Raw genomic sequence first — 14,197 nt, 5'->3', positions numbered from 1 at the left:
CTCGTTTAGGACGTTGATCATAACTTCCTGGAGAGTAAACCAACATTTATTATGTACCAGCCATTGGATCCCCACTATCAGCCCTATTTTGCACGCCTGCTAAACTGCGGCTCTGCGGCTGGGGTACGTTTCGCTGCCCAGTCCAGCCAGCTCTGCTGTCCTTTGGCCTGGACGCGGTGTTGTGCTGCCACCTGCCTCTGACTGGCGGAGAAAGTTGGGGAGCCGGGCAAGAATCCTTCCCGCCAAAATTCCTGCTTGGTGTGGAAAGGCGCCGAGAGCCAAAGAGGCTGCGCAAGGCGGGTGGAACTACTCGGGCCTGGCCCCCGCCGCCGGCTTTCACGCTCCCGCGGTCGACTTTTCTTCCCTCCAGCGGTGAGGCCGCCTTCCGAGCCCTCCGGAACTTTGCCGCTGCAGTGCGGTTTCCGGCGGGCGAGGGGACCTGCCGGAAGCGGAAGTGCTCGCTGGCAGTGCACTGGAAGCGTCCGGGTGGCGGCGGCTTCGCAGACAGTGGAGTAGCGAGCCATGGAACACGTGACGGAGGGTTCCTGGGAGTCGCTGCCAGTGCCGCTGGACCCACGGGTGCTGGGCGCGCTGCGGGAGCTGGGCTTCCCGTACATGACGCCGGTGCAGGTATCCGTCCCCAGGGCCCAGTTGTGAAAGTGAGGCTGGGAGCGGGGCAGGCACCCGCTTGTCGGACGCGGCCTGTAGGTGGTCGGACTAGGACTCGAGCCCTGGGGTTCTCGTCCCTCCAGCTGGGACTCTGCCCCGTCGCCAGGCTGCCCATACTCCCGCGATGAGAAGCGGGATAGTGACCCGGCGGCCGCGCACCCACGCCGGGATCTCGCCTCCACCGCACCCCACCTCGCCTTTGGGTGCTGGGAACTTAGTGCCTGGTTCATATCCTGGCCCTGCCCGCTCTAGCTGTGAGACCTCGGGCAAATGACTTAACCTCTCTGTGTTTCATTTTCCTTCTCTGTGAAGCGATGAAAATAACATTACCTGTCTCGTAGGGTGGTTGTGTAGATGAACTAAACCAATGACGGCACATTATAGGCGCTCAATAAAAACGTTATTGTTACTGTGTCGCGAAGTGAAGCACCCTGACCCAATTAATTCATTTGTTCAAGAAATATTTCTTGAGGACCTGCTATGCGTCAGGTCCTTCTGGGCCTTAGGCAGTGTTGGTTCCTGTTCATGGGCTTATTTTCTAGTGCAGGAGCTACAGAAAGAAGTAAAAGAATAAGATAATTTCAGCTGATGTCATTATAAAGGAATAAAACAGACTGATGTGGTTGTGTGTTAGGGGAGGCCTCTCTGAGGAGCTGTCATTGAGCTGAGACCTGAGTGATCGAGAAGGAGCTGGCTGTGGGGTGACTGGGGGCAGGTGATACCAGCTTTAGCCAGTGCATATGCCATGGGGTGGTCTGGAAATGAGCTTTGAGCAACAGAAAGACCTTTGTGGCGTGGAGAGTAGTGTAAGAGCTGAGCAAAGCAGGGGCTGCACTGTGCGGGGTCTTGGAGGAGTTTGGATTTTATTCTCAGTGTAGTGGGAAGCCATCTTATATGGGTTTGAAACGTACAAGAAGGGAAGAGCTGTGATCTCCGTGTAGAGAATGGCCTTCAAAGGGGTAGGAGGAGAAGGAGGCAGGTCGGTTTGGAGGCCATTGTGAGGGGAGAGATGGTGGAGTGGAAGCAGTGGACATGGAGAAATCAGGTTCAGGGTAGCGTTAGGGTTGCTGAGAGACTGGAAGAGGTGGAGTCATGAAAGAGGAATCTAGAGGGACCTGAAGGTTTTGCTCTTAGTAGCTGGGTGTTTGGTGTTACCGTTTCCTGAGGTGAGGAAATCTGGGAGGGGTGACAGGTTTTGGAGGGAAAACCCAGGCTTCTGTTTTAAACTGTTGAGTTGGAGCTGTCCGTAAGAGTCCCAGGAAGGATGTGCTGCAGAGAAAACTGGGGGTGTCGTGTGCCCTGCCTTGGGAATAGTAGTGCAAACAAGACCCAATCTCTGCCCTGGGAGTTCACTGCTTAGAGCTCTCCCTCCGCTACCGTGGTCACCACACACACATGTGGCTACTGAGCATGTGAAACACAGTCCAAATTCAGATATACTCTAATTATAAAAGAATACACTGGATTTTGAAGAGTTCATATGGAAAAAGAATAGAAAATAGCTCCTTAGTTTTTTAAATAATATTGATTAAATTTTGGAGTGGCAATACTTTGGATGTATTGTATTAAAATTTATTTCACTTGTTTCTTTTTACTTTTCTTACTGTGGCTATTAGAAAATTTAAAATGATGTATGTGGTTCACATTATGTTTCTGTTGGACAGCAGTGGTCTAGAGCAGGGTCCTCAACCTTGCCACTTTTGACATTTGGGGCTGGAAAACTTTTTGTTGTGGGAGCTGTCCTGGGCATTATAGGATGTAGCAGCACCCCTGGAATCTACCCACCAGATGACAGCATCCCCCTACCGGGGTGTTGACCACTAAAAATGTCTCCAGACATTGCAGTGTTCCCTGGGTTGTTGGGAGGTTAGAAATCACCCAGGGTGAGAACCACTGGTGTAGAGGCAGTTGGAAAGGGATGACATCTGCTGTGATGCAGGTGAGCTCAGGCTTTGGGGACCAAGAGCAACCTTGAGACCAAGACCTGAGACCAAATGGCCAGGCTTCTCAAAATCTGGAGGCACTTCACAATGCTTAAAATGACAGGGTTTATTTGAATCATTCTTCTGTGATACTAGAGCTACAAGGGACCTTAGCATGCAATGTCTTCAACCGCTTCCTGGTCCAGAGTGGAAAAGCAGGAGAGACGGGACTAGAATCCAGGACTCCCAGCTAGCTCCCAGCTCAGGTTGCTGTCCCCACCACACCATCCGTGTTGCACGTTTGATTCAACTTCTCAGTGGTGCCTTGGTTACTCAGAGCCCTCTTTGTGGCGGGGTCTGCTGTGACTTAGACACCCAATATGTGCCCAGGGCTTTGGGTCTCGCCTGTGAGTTCACAGCAGTTTTTAACCGGTGCTTTGCAATCTCTCTCCAGTCTGCAACCATCCCTCTCTTCATGAAAAACAAAGATGTCGCCGCAGAAGCGGTGAGTACCTCCTGTACATCAGCCTGTCCTCATGTTTTCCCTCGAATGAACTGTGAGAACAAAATGCAAACGAAAACTTCCTCTCCCTTTGCAGGTGACAGGTAGTGGCAAAACACTCGCTTTTGTCATTCCCATTCTGGAAATTCTCCTGAGAAGGGAAGAGAAGTTAAAAAAGAGTCAGGTGAGGAATTGCAAAAGTGATTTATTTTCACTTAGTCATCAGTCCGTTCACAGCCGGGTAGGAAGCTGGTTAAAATCTTGAATAACTAAAAGGCAGTCAACATCATTATTTGTGGATTCTGCATTTGTAAATTTGCCTGCTCTTTAAAACGTGTAACCCCCAATCTGATGCTTGGGGTGCTTTCACGGTCATTCGGTCATTCGTGGGTGCGGCCAGAGCTGCCTTTCGTTTCAGCTCTCAGACTGTACAAGGTGTCCTTCTTGTGGTCAATTTAGTGCCATGTTTTTCACATTTTTGTGCTTTTTCTTGATGATCTTGCTGTTTAAAATGGCCCTGTAGTACTGTAGTGCTGAGGTGCAAGATAGTGTTTGTGAGTCCAAGGAGGTTATGATGTGCAGACGAAGTGCGTGTGTTAGATAAGCTTCGTTCAGGCTTGAGTTATGGAGCTCTTGGCCACGGGTTCAATGTGAATGAATCAATACGTGTAAAACACGGTGTCTTTAAACAAAACATACAGCGAGGTTATGTATTGATCAGTTAACAAAAATGTTATGCCCAGAGATTGGCAGGAACCTAACCCTGTATTTCCCCTAGGAGCAATGTCTCAGTATTCGCCAAGTCAGTGTTTGCAGTGACTTTACAAAGCATAACTGCAGTGAATAATGACCAGTGACTGTAATTCAAAGTAGTTGGCATATGCTATGAACAGATGGTGCAGCTAAAGCCCGGGAAGGGCTGTTTCTCTGGGAACTTTCCTCCGTGAGGTGGCAGGAGCGGGGCTTGTGTGTTCAGCTCTGGGAGTCCCTTGTGCGGCTAACCATGTCCGTTCCCTCCACGTGGGTAGGTTGGAGCCATAATCATCACCCCCACTCGAGAGCTGGCCATTCAAATAGACGAGGTCCTGGCACATTTCACGAAGCACTTCCCACAGTTCAGGTGAATTGGATGGGGTATTGCTGTCAGCCGTGGCTATTGTTTTGCCCAACTTGCTCAAAGACCTGTTTCTTGTCTCAGCCAGATTCTTTGGATTGGTGGCAGGAATCCTGGGGAAGACGTTGAGAGGTTTAAGCAACAAGGGTAAGTTTACTTGCTTCCGCTTCTTTCTTTGCTTGTTCTTGGCACTGAACCCAAGAGAAATCGTTGTGTGATTTAGGCCTACCTGTGAGTGTAAGGGGGGGGCAGCTTGTGCGGAACCGGCCAGCAGGTGCCCTCAATACTCACCTCCAGTTTGTAGTTACCTGGCTGGACTCTGGGCTCAGAATTGCCAGGTTTGGAGTTTTCTGAAAAGAAGATTGGATTCCAGGTTTGTACATGTAATCCCCTGATTTATTCTGTTGGCATCTGATCCACATCTTAAAGAAATTTCTTGCAGGTCAGCCAGTCTGTGGGGCCACGTCTGGCCCTCGGTCTGCCAGTTTGTGGCTCTCTAATTCTGTCAGCCTTTCATTTTATTATACAGATGAGTTACCCAGGACCCAAAGCGGTCGAGTAACTTACTGTAGGTCAGAGGTTGGCAAGCTTTTTCTGTAAAGGAGCAGATAGATGGTAAATATTTTAGGCTTTGTGGACCATATGGTCTCTGTCACAATTACTCAGCTGCTGTTGCAGTGTGAAGGCAGCGACAGACAACATGTGCAGGGCTGGGCGTGGTTGTGTGCCAAGGAAACGCTTGTCAAAGACAGGCGGCAGGCTGGGTTTGGACTGGGGGCGGAGTTTGCCTGTGGGTCCTGGATCGTAGCCCGGAACCCAGTCTCGACTCCTCATGGCGCTTGCTGTCTCTACCCTGCAGCACTGTCTCCCAGCCTCCTGGTCATCTTTCTCTTCACTGGGACTGAGATGACTTTTAGGGGTATGAAACCTGGTATATTGGTAACCATCACCAGTATTCCCAAGATCTTTCTTTTCATAGCGGGAACATCATTGTGGCCACGCCAGGCCGCTTGGAGGACATGTTCCGAAGGAAGGCCGAAGGCTTGGATCTGGCCAGCTGTGTGCGCTCCCTGGATGTCCTGGTGCTGGATGAAGCAGACAGACTTCTGGACATGGGATTTGAGGCAAGGTAACTGGATTTTGGACTTCACTGGCTTTGGGTGGGTGGGTGATTCCGGTAGAAAAGTGGAACGAAATAGGATTCCGTTACCACTTCCTGATTAAGTGTTTCTGTTAACCACATTGGAGTTTCAAACTATTGTGTAGTTTGATCCTTCAGATTCTACCACACAAATTTAATTCCAGTCCCTCTATTTTCGATATTCTTAAAGTGCATGACTTCATGGTTTTGTTTTGCCTTTGGTGCTGGTGTTCTTAATAAACAGCTTTATTGGGTTATAATTTACATACCACACAATTCACCTAGTTAAAGTATTGGCCAGGTGTGGTGGCTCACACCTGTAATCCCAGCACTTTGGGAGGCTGAGGTGGGAGGATGGCTTGAGCCCAGAGTTCGAGGCTTCAGGCAGCTATAATCAGGCCACTGTACTCCAGCCTGGCAATAGAATGAGACCCCATCTCTTAAAAAAAATATATATCTATATTCAGTGGATTTTAGTCTCAAAAAGTTTTGTCTTAATTTCACTCTCTTCTTTTAATTGTCTCCCAAGATATAAATTTATGTTTACATTGGAGAAACCTAGGAAAAATGAAAGTATGAAGAAGAAACAAAAATCACCCATAACCTCACTTCCTAGTAATATCTGCTGGAAATTTTTTTTTTTTTTGCTTTGAGACAGAGTCTTACTCTGTCGCCCTGGCTAGAGGGGAGTGGCATCATCGTTGCTCACTGCAACCTCAAACTCTTGGGCTCAAGCAATCCTCCTGCCTCAGCCTCCTGAGTAGCTGGGACTACAGGTACGCACCACCATGCCTAGCTAATTTTTTCTATTTTTTGGTAGAGATGGGGTCTCACTCTTGCTCAGGCTGGTCTCAAACTCCTGACCTCAAGCTATCCTCCCATCTCAGCTTCCCAGAGTGCTAGGATTACAAGTGTGAGCTACCATGCCCAGCCTATTGTAAATGTTTTGGTGATTTCTTCTTCAGTCTTTTTAAATACCTGTTAGTATCATGAAGCACTGTTTGTTGATTATTCTGGTAAATGAGGGGTTAAGTGTGAGCCTTCTTTTCTCAGCATAAACACCATCCTGGAGTTTTTGCCAAAGCAGAGGCGAACGGGCCTTTTCTCGGCCACTCAGACGCAGGAGGTGGAGAACCTGGTGAGAGCAGGCCTCCGGAACCCTGTCCGGGTCTCGGTGAAGGAGAAGGGCGCGGCAGCCAGCAGCACCCAGAAGACCCCCTCCCGCCTGGAGAACTACTACATGGTGCGCACCTGGGCTGGCTTCGTGCTCAGGCCTGTGGCTCAGTAGTGATGGGACGTGCTCTCGGGGTTCACTTGTGGTTTACAGGAAAGTGAATTTATATAATGAGATCCTGTGGCACATTTAAAAAGCATTTGAGGACAGAGATAGGACAAATAGTCTGGGTGGTCCCACTTGTTGAATGAATGAATAAGGAAGTTATCTTGGCCATAAATGTATTTTAAGCACAATTTCCAAGGCCAGTGTCTCTGGCCCTCCTACCCTCAAGTGACCAGTGACCAAGTGTTTGGGGTTTCTTTTTTTTTTTTTTTTTGAGATAGGGTCTTGCTCTGTCACCCAGGCTAGAGTGCAGTAGCCTCAGAAGGCTGAGGCAGGAGGATTGCTTGAGCCCAGGAGTTTGAGGTTGCTGTGAGCTAGGCTGACATGGTGCTCTAGCCTGGGCACCAGAGCCAGACTCTGTCTCAAAAAAAAAAAAAAAAAAATTTGGTTTTGGTAAAAATGGGGGGGTGCATTCAGGTAAATTTAATGGCACCAGTTTGGGGGTTTGAATGGAGGACTTGATTGCATTTTTAAGAGAAACAGTGGGGTCTATCTTCATGGAGGCCTTTCAGATAATTATGTACATTACTTTCTGGAAATCTGTATTTACCTTAGAGTAGTGACTTCCGAACTTGGCACCAGAATTTCCTGGGGAACTCTTAAATCATAGATTCTTGGGTCTAATCCCAGATCTGAATAAGAATCCGTATGCTGTGCCCAGGAATCTGCATTGTGAAAACCTGCGCTGGAGCTGGTGTTACAGCTGCCGTGTATATTGGGATTGGGATTTGGAAACTGTTGCATTAGGTGACTATATTTCTCCGAGTTCCATGATTTTGTGACTTAAAAATTAACCGTTAGAGTAGCACATATTAACGTTTATTCTGAACTAGGTAGATTAACATTCTGACTAAAGTCTGCCCTATTCATGGAAAAAATTAGATCCCTTAAAATTTAAGACCGAAACTAAAAATAGCCATGGAGATTATTATTGCCAATAAATGTTTTTGTTTTAGTAGTTTCCCTTTTCATTTTGCAGGTATGCAAGGCAGATGAGAAATTTAATCAGCTGGTACATTTCCTTCGAAATCATAAGCAGGAAAAGCACCTGGTCTTCTTCAGGTAATCCTGTGGTCTCTGGCATGGGAGTCGGGTTCAGCCACACCCAGAATGCACAGGTGCGTGTGGCCCTTGGGTTTGGATTCCATGCAGGATGGTTCTCTCATGAATGCTTTTGGGTGCAAGTAACTAAAAACCCAACTTGTGTGGCTCAAACAGGAAGAGTTTATTTTCCTCCCATAAAAAGAAGTTCAAAGGTAGGCAGTTTCTGACATTGGTTTGATGTCTCAGTAATTTCAAGATCAATGTTTATGTGATTGTCTTGGTCCTTTCCCTCCTGTGTGTCACCTCATGGTTTCCAGGTGTCCACTATAACACCCTGTCACGTGTGCGCTGGTGGTAGGTAGAGGAGGAAAGGCAGAGAGAGTGGAAGGCAGTGTTAGCTATACCCATCCCTTTGGACCAAAAAAGCAAAAAAGGTTCTCAGAAACCCCTTCGTCCCAGCTGACTTCAGCTATGAATTCATCTTAGAGCCCAAAAGTGGGTCACACAGAACCCTTCACCTCAGGAGCGGCAGAGAAAATGAGTGTGGAGCTTCCCTGCCTCTGGAGAGAAATGTTCGGGAATGGCATTTGATCAGCCACCCACGGAGTCTGCCACAGTGGGGTTTTGTCTTGTGGTTGGAAGGCAAGATGGGAACAGATGTGTGTATTCTTTGGGCTGCTGGTTTGTTTTTTGTTCCTTCTCCTCCAAATATGAAAGTGTTGATCTTTGGCAATACCAAGAGCATTTTATGTTTCTTTTCTGTCATTCTACAAACAAAATACATTATCTGTATTGACTCACCCACAGTGCACACACAAATACACACAAACAAAACAAAGGTTTCACAAAACTGTGCACTCTACTCGGGATGCATTCTGATGTTTTCTGTTCTGTTCTACTCGTTTAACTTTCAGACATGCTGGTTGAGACCCACCAAATCGCTTTTAGGATCTGTGGGGTTGTGACCCTTACTGTGTGACACAGCACTGTATTATATACTTGTGTGACTCGTGGCAGAAAACAATGGCAAATCTGGTAGCAGCCACTTAGCACAGTGGAGGTGTTTACGTAGACGAGAGTTAGTCCAGCTTGGGGTACTGCAGCTGGGCGGGACAGCAGAGAGGAGTCCGACCTCGGTTCTGGCTCTGCCACTTGCTCTTTGCCCTGGGAAAGCCTCAGTTCCCTCATCTGCAAAAGGACGGGAGTCGCTTTGGAATCCTTCTGAGTAAGAAAAAAAGGTGTTCTGGGTGAACTTTATTAGAAGGCTGCTGGGTGAGGAGCTCACAGACCGAAAGGGAAAGTTGAGTGCCCAGTCCCCAGGGAGGACAGGATCCGGGGCGCCCCAGAGAGTTCCTGGGCAGGAGTTCCTGGGCCATCTCTTTAGGGCACAGACTCTTTGGGGTGACCCTGCTCTAGCCCCCTTTAGTCTTTGGATGTCACCCCCAAGTCCCAAATATCTAGGAGAAGGGATCTCAGTGGTCTAACTTGGGTATTTTGCTGAGCCCTTGGAAATCCTGCTAATTAGGGCAGAAGTTCCCCAAAGGAAAAGCAGGAGTGTTGTAAAATTTTACAAGACTGTTTGTGTCTAAGATGTCATTGTTTTGTTCTGAATGACTGCTTCAGTTTAATTCCTTTCTCAGGGGCCCAGGGAGAGTCCACTTGCTAGAACGTCTTTAGACAGTAGAATATATCTTTGGTGTTTAACTCATGTTTGAGGGATTTTTGTCAAAAGATTGACCTTTCATTGGCTGAAAGGATTTCAGGCCTGGAGCTTAGTGGTGGCTGATAGTCGCAGCCATTCCCCTCTTCATTCCCCCAAGAGGGGCTCATAGCTAGGTCACGTCTGCTGCACCTGTCATTCGCTGCTTGCTCCCCCTAATTGTAGAAGGACCTAGATGGCCAATGACACTGAGGCCTCTGTCCCTTCTGACAGCACCTGTGCCTGTGTGGAGTACTACGGGAAGGCTCTGGAGGCCCTGGTGAAGGGTGTGAAGATTATGTGCATTCATGGAAAGATGAAATATAAGCGCAATAAGATCTTCATGGAGTTCCGCAAATTGCAGAGGTGGGTTGGCTTCGTTGGAGATGTGGACCTCCAGCTGCACTACACTTTTCAGGTCCCCAAACTTACCCTGTTCCCCCTTGTCCTTATCCCTCCACATGTGTTGTCTTTCCTGACTCGAATCTGCTTATCACATCTCCTTGGCATAAACACCCGAAGCACCCTTTCCTCAGCCCTCACCCGCCGTACGCTTTGCTGTGTCGCTGCCTTAGTTGTGGGGCCTCCCTGTTGGAGTGTAGGCTCCGTGAAGACAGGAGTCTTGGGTATTGCGTTCCTTCCCGGGTTTCCCTGCGCCTGGCCCAGTGGAGGGTTGTGATGACTATTTGTCAGTTGGATGATTGAGCAGAAACGAGCAATCTGTTAGTCTTGTTGGGATGGAAACTGTCTGTCAGTTGTCAGGCTTGAGACTACATGGCAGGGAACTTGTCGTCTCTTAGGCGACCATAACTTGTTTCTGTTTGTACACATAAATAATAATTTTCTGTTTTTCTTAATCATTGAGCATCCTGGCTATATTAAAAGTACTCTTGGCTGGGCACAGTGGCTCATACCTGTAATCCCAGCACTTTGAGAGGCTGACGCAGGAGACTCCCTTGAGGCCAGGAGTTCAGGACCTGCCTAGGCAATATAGTGAGACCCCATCTCTACAAAATATTAAAAAATTAGCCAGGCATAGTGGCGCATGCTTGTAGTCCCAGCTACTCAGGAGGCTGAGGCAGGAGGATCACTTGAGCCCAATAGTTTGAGGCTGCAGTGAGCTGTGACGACGCCACTGCACTCTAGCCCCAGCAACAGAGCAAAACCCTGCCTCAACCAAAACAAACAAACAAAAAGACCGATGGTGATGAAGAAGACTGTGACCTCCTTACTCAGAATGCTGTTTTCTCATTTTCTAGTGGGATTTTAGTGTGCACTGATGTGATGGCCCGGGGGATAGATATTCCTGAAGTAAACTGGGTTTTGCAGTACGACCCTCCCAGCAATGCAAGGTACAGTGTGGTACACTGCTGCTGCCCTTTCTCTGTCTGGGAATGTAGCTTACCACAGTGGGAATTCTGAGAAGATAAACGTGTAGTGGTACTCTTCAGAACATTACTTTAGCTACTTGGGAGGCTGAGGTGGGAGGATTGCTTGAGGCCAGGAGTTCAAGACCAGCCTGGGCAACATAGTGAGACCCTGTCTCTAAAAAAATTAAAAAGTTAACTAGGCGTGGCTACAGTGAGCTGTGATTACACCACTGTACTCCAGCCTGGGTGACAGAGTGAGACCTTGTCTCTTAAAAAATAAAAATAGCAAAAATAGGCAAATGAATGAATAAGCCACTCATTTCCCTGGGTTATTCCCTGGGTGAAAGTGATATGATATTGCAGCAATTAAAGGTATTTTCAAATACTGAAATTTCTTACAGAAAATGCACGATAGAATGTTTAAATGAAAAAAGCAATACTTAAAACCATATATGAAAATTGTAATTATTTTTTCCAAAGTAAATATATATTCCTAATATATGCTTCCAAACGTAGCAAAATGCCTATAAATATAACCCCCCAAATGAAAATAATGGTGACTTCTGAGATTATAGATCATTTTTATTTTATCCTTTATACTTTTGTTTCCCAAACTTTCTACTCTTACAGAATCTTATCTGTTTGCGAAGTCTTTTTAATTTGCCAGCTATTCTGTTTCTCACACCAGTAGGTGGCTGAGTCCACACTGAGCTGTGGTGTCTGGTGGCTCCTCATAGCATTTGAGCCGTGTGGCTGGAGCCTGAGCTCTGCTCAGCCGTCTTCACCTGGGCGCCTGTTCCCATCCTGTGTCCTCACAGTGCCTTCGTGCATCGCTGTGGCCGCACAGCCCGCATTGGCCACAGTGGCAGTGCCCTGGTGTTCCTCCTGCCCATGGAAGAGTCATACATCAATTTCCTTGCAATTAACCAAAAAGTAAGCTGTCTTCCCTTTTTACCTAGAACACCAGGGACAGAGTAGCTGCAGAGTTCTCTGGCATATGGTCAGAAACTTAGATTAGGGATTGCAGACTCACAGGGGCTGGGCTGGTGATGTCAGTGTGGGACCCTGGCAGCCTTAAGGCTGTGGGGGCAGCTCAGTTGTGGGGTGACTGAGTCTCTCTTATGGGGTTGCAGCCACTGCTGGGCCCCAGGCATAGTTTCTACTTGAGAAGAAGGACCCAGTGTTGCCATACTTTCCTACCAGATCAGAAAGATTTATCATACAAAATCTTCTTTTGAAATTTTCTTTTAGAAATTTAAAATACTTTTTGGACCAAGTAAAATAGTTGGGTTGGATTTGGGCTCCAGACTTCTGATCTAAGATTAAAATGAACTGTTTTGCTTTTCAAGACTGGGGAGCACTGGGGTGGCTGTGATGGGGAGCACTGGGGTGAGGTGATGCCAGCCAGAGGTGAGGATGTGGTCTCTGTGCAGTGCCCCCTGCAGGAGATGAAGCTCCAGAAAAGCACAGCTGACCTTCTGCCAAAGCTCAAGTCCATGGCCCTGGCTGACAGAGCTGTATTTGAAAAGGGCATGAAAGCTTTTGTGTCGTATGTCCAGGCTTATGCGAAGCATGAATGCAACCTCATTTTCAGATTAAAGGGTAAGTTGTACTTTTTCTTCACATAATTGTGTCTTTAACTACCCGATGCTCTTTCAAAGATGAAGTTGCTTTGTCTTATAAAAATGTTAGGCATTAATATTTTCTAAACATTTAAAAGGGAGTGTTTCTAAACTTTGAGTAGACACAGGATATACCAGCCACTGGCTGCTGAATATTCGCTTTTACCTTCTAAACATGTAATCATTTTAATTCTAATTAAAGTGAATCCGTTAAATCTTTTTGTAGAAAAATTATATTGTGAGGCTGAGTGTGGAAGCTCACACCTGTAATCCTAGCACTTTGGGAGGCCAAGGCAGGAGGATCACTTGAGGTCAGGAGTTTGAGAGCAGCCTGGGCAACATAGCAAGACCCCATCTCTAAAAAAAAAAAAAAATTTAAAAAATTAGCTGGGCGTGGTGGTGCACACCTGTAGTCCTAGCTACTCGGGAGGCTGAGGCAGGAGGATGGCTTGAGCCCAGGAGCTGGAGGCTGCCGTGAGCTATGATCACACCACTGCACTCTGCTAACTCTTATGTTTTGATTTAATTAGACCTTGATCTTGCCAGTCTTGCTCGAGGTTTTGCCCTGTTGAGGATGCCTAAGATGCCAGAACTGAGAGGAAAGCAGTTTCCAGACTTTGTGCCCGTGGATGTTAATACAGACACCATTCCATTTAAAGATAAAATTAGAGAAAAGCAGAGGCAGAAACTACTGGAGCAACAAAGAAAAGAGAAAACAGAAAATGAAGGGAGAAGAAAATTCATAAAAAATAAAGCATGGTCAAAGCAGAAGGCCAAAAAAGAAAAGAAGAAAAAAATGAATGAGAAAAGGAAAAGAGAAGAGGTGAAGTTTGCAATTTTCTTTATTTACATTTTAACTTGGAATTCTGAACACATTTTATTGTAATGGAATCTTCAAATAGGAATTGTGTGGGGCTCTCAGATTTCTTTATTATGTTAGCAACAAGGGCAGGGAACTTGCTGTATTTGTGGAAACTTATAGATCAGAGAGCTTATAGTTCCCGATTAAAAATTGCTGGTTTGCGCCAGGCACGGTAGCTCATGCACAGGCCAAGGTGGGAGGGTCAGTTGAGGCCAGGAGTTTGAGAGCCACCCTGAGCAACATAGCAAGACCCCATCACTACTCCAAAAAAAAAAAAAATTAGCTGGGCATGGTGGCTTGTGCCTGTAGTCCCAGCTATGTGGGAGGCTGAGGTGGGAGGGTCACTTGAGCCCAGGAGTTCATGGTTACAATGAGCTATAATTGTGCCACTACTGTCAAGCCTGGGCAACAGATTCTCTGCCTCATAAAAAAATTTTTTTGATTTCACTAGAACACTGTTGCTAAGAAATTCAGTAGTTTGCTGGTTTCTTCTGCACTTAGGGTTCTGATATCGAAGATGAGGACATGGAGGAACTACTTAATGACACAAGGCTCTTGAAAAGGTTTAAAAAAGGCAAAATTACTGAAGAAGAATTTGAGAAGGGATTGTTGACAGGTGGCAAAAGAACAATCAAGACAGCAGCTTTAGGGATCTCAGATTTGGAAGATGACGGCTGATGCCAGCACCACAGATAAGGCCACCAGGGCACAGCTGGCCCCAGACTTGGCAGGTGGCTCCCGTTTGCCTTTACTGCTAATGAGAACTGCAGGAGACATCTGAGAAGAACCCTTCCAGACCAGGGAAATGAGAGATCTCACACTCGTGAGTATTTTACTAAAAACATAGCAGTCTTAAAGAATTCCAACAGAAGAAAATGTAAAATTATTTGAGTATAAATAATAGATGTCAATA

General features: G+C 46.8%; 1 protein-coding gene across 1 annotated transcript; it reads left to right on the top strand.

The window, feature by feature from the left end:
• The first annotated feature begins 505 nt into the window (after positions 1-505).
• DDX55 (DEAD-box helicase 55) lies at positions 506-14,162 on the top strand. Its single transcript, XM_069496836.1, has 14 exons — positions 506-630; positions 3,046-3,096; positions 3,191-3,277; positions 4,122-4,213; positions 4,292-4,354; positions 5,187-5,336; positions 6,402-6,591; positions 7,667-7,749; positions 9,665-9,796; positions 10,690-10,782; positions 11,619-11,733; positions 12,234-12,402; positions 12,953-13,245; positions 13,786-14,162. The coding sequence occupies exons 1-14, from the start codon at positions 523-525 to the stop codon at positions 13,960-13,962; spliced, it is 1,803 nt and encodes a 600-aa protein (XP_069352937.1). The 5' UTR covers positions 506-522; the 3' UTR covers positions 13,963-14,162.
• The last annotated feature ends 35 nt before the right edge of the window (positions 14,163-14,197 follow it).

The sequence above is a fragment of the Eulemur rufifrons genome, chromosome 21 (genome assembly GCF_041146395.1).
Source record: "Eulemur rufifrons isolate Redbay chromosome 21, OSU_ERuf_1, whole genome shotgun sequence".
In the NCBI taxonomy this organism is placed as follows: Eukaryota; Metazoa; Chordata; class Mammalia; order Primates; family Lemuridae; genus Eulemur; species Eulemur rufifrons.
Note: the sequence above shows the minus strand (reverse complement) of the source record. Positions and strands in the feature narration are given on the sequence as shown.

Coding starts and splice junctions, on each gene's coding strand:
- DDX55 (XM_069496836.1), top strand. CDS start 523: ATGGAACACGTGACGGAGGGTTCCTGGGAGTCGCTGCCAGTGCCGCTG. Junction 4,355..5,186: donor GAGAGGTTTAAGCAACAAGG/GTAAGTTTACTT, acceptor TTCTTTTCATAG/CGGGAACATCATTGTGGCCA. Junction 13,246..13,785: donor AGAAAAGGAAAAGAGAAGAG/GTGAAGTTTGCA, acceptor TTCTGCACTTAG/GGTTCTGATATCGAAGATGA.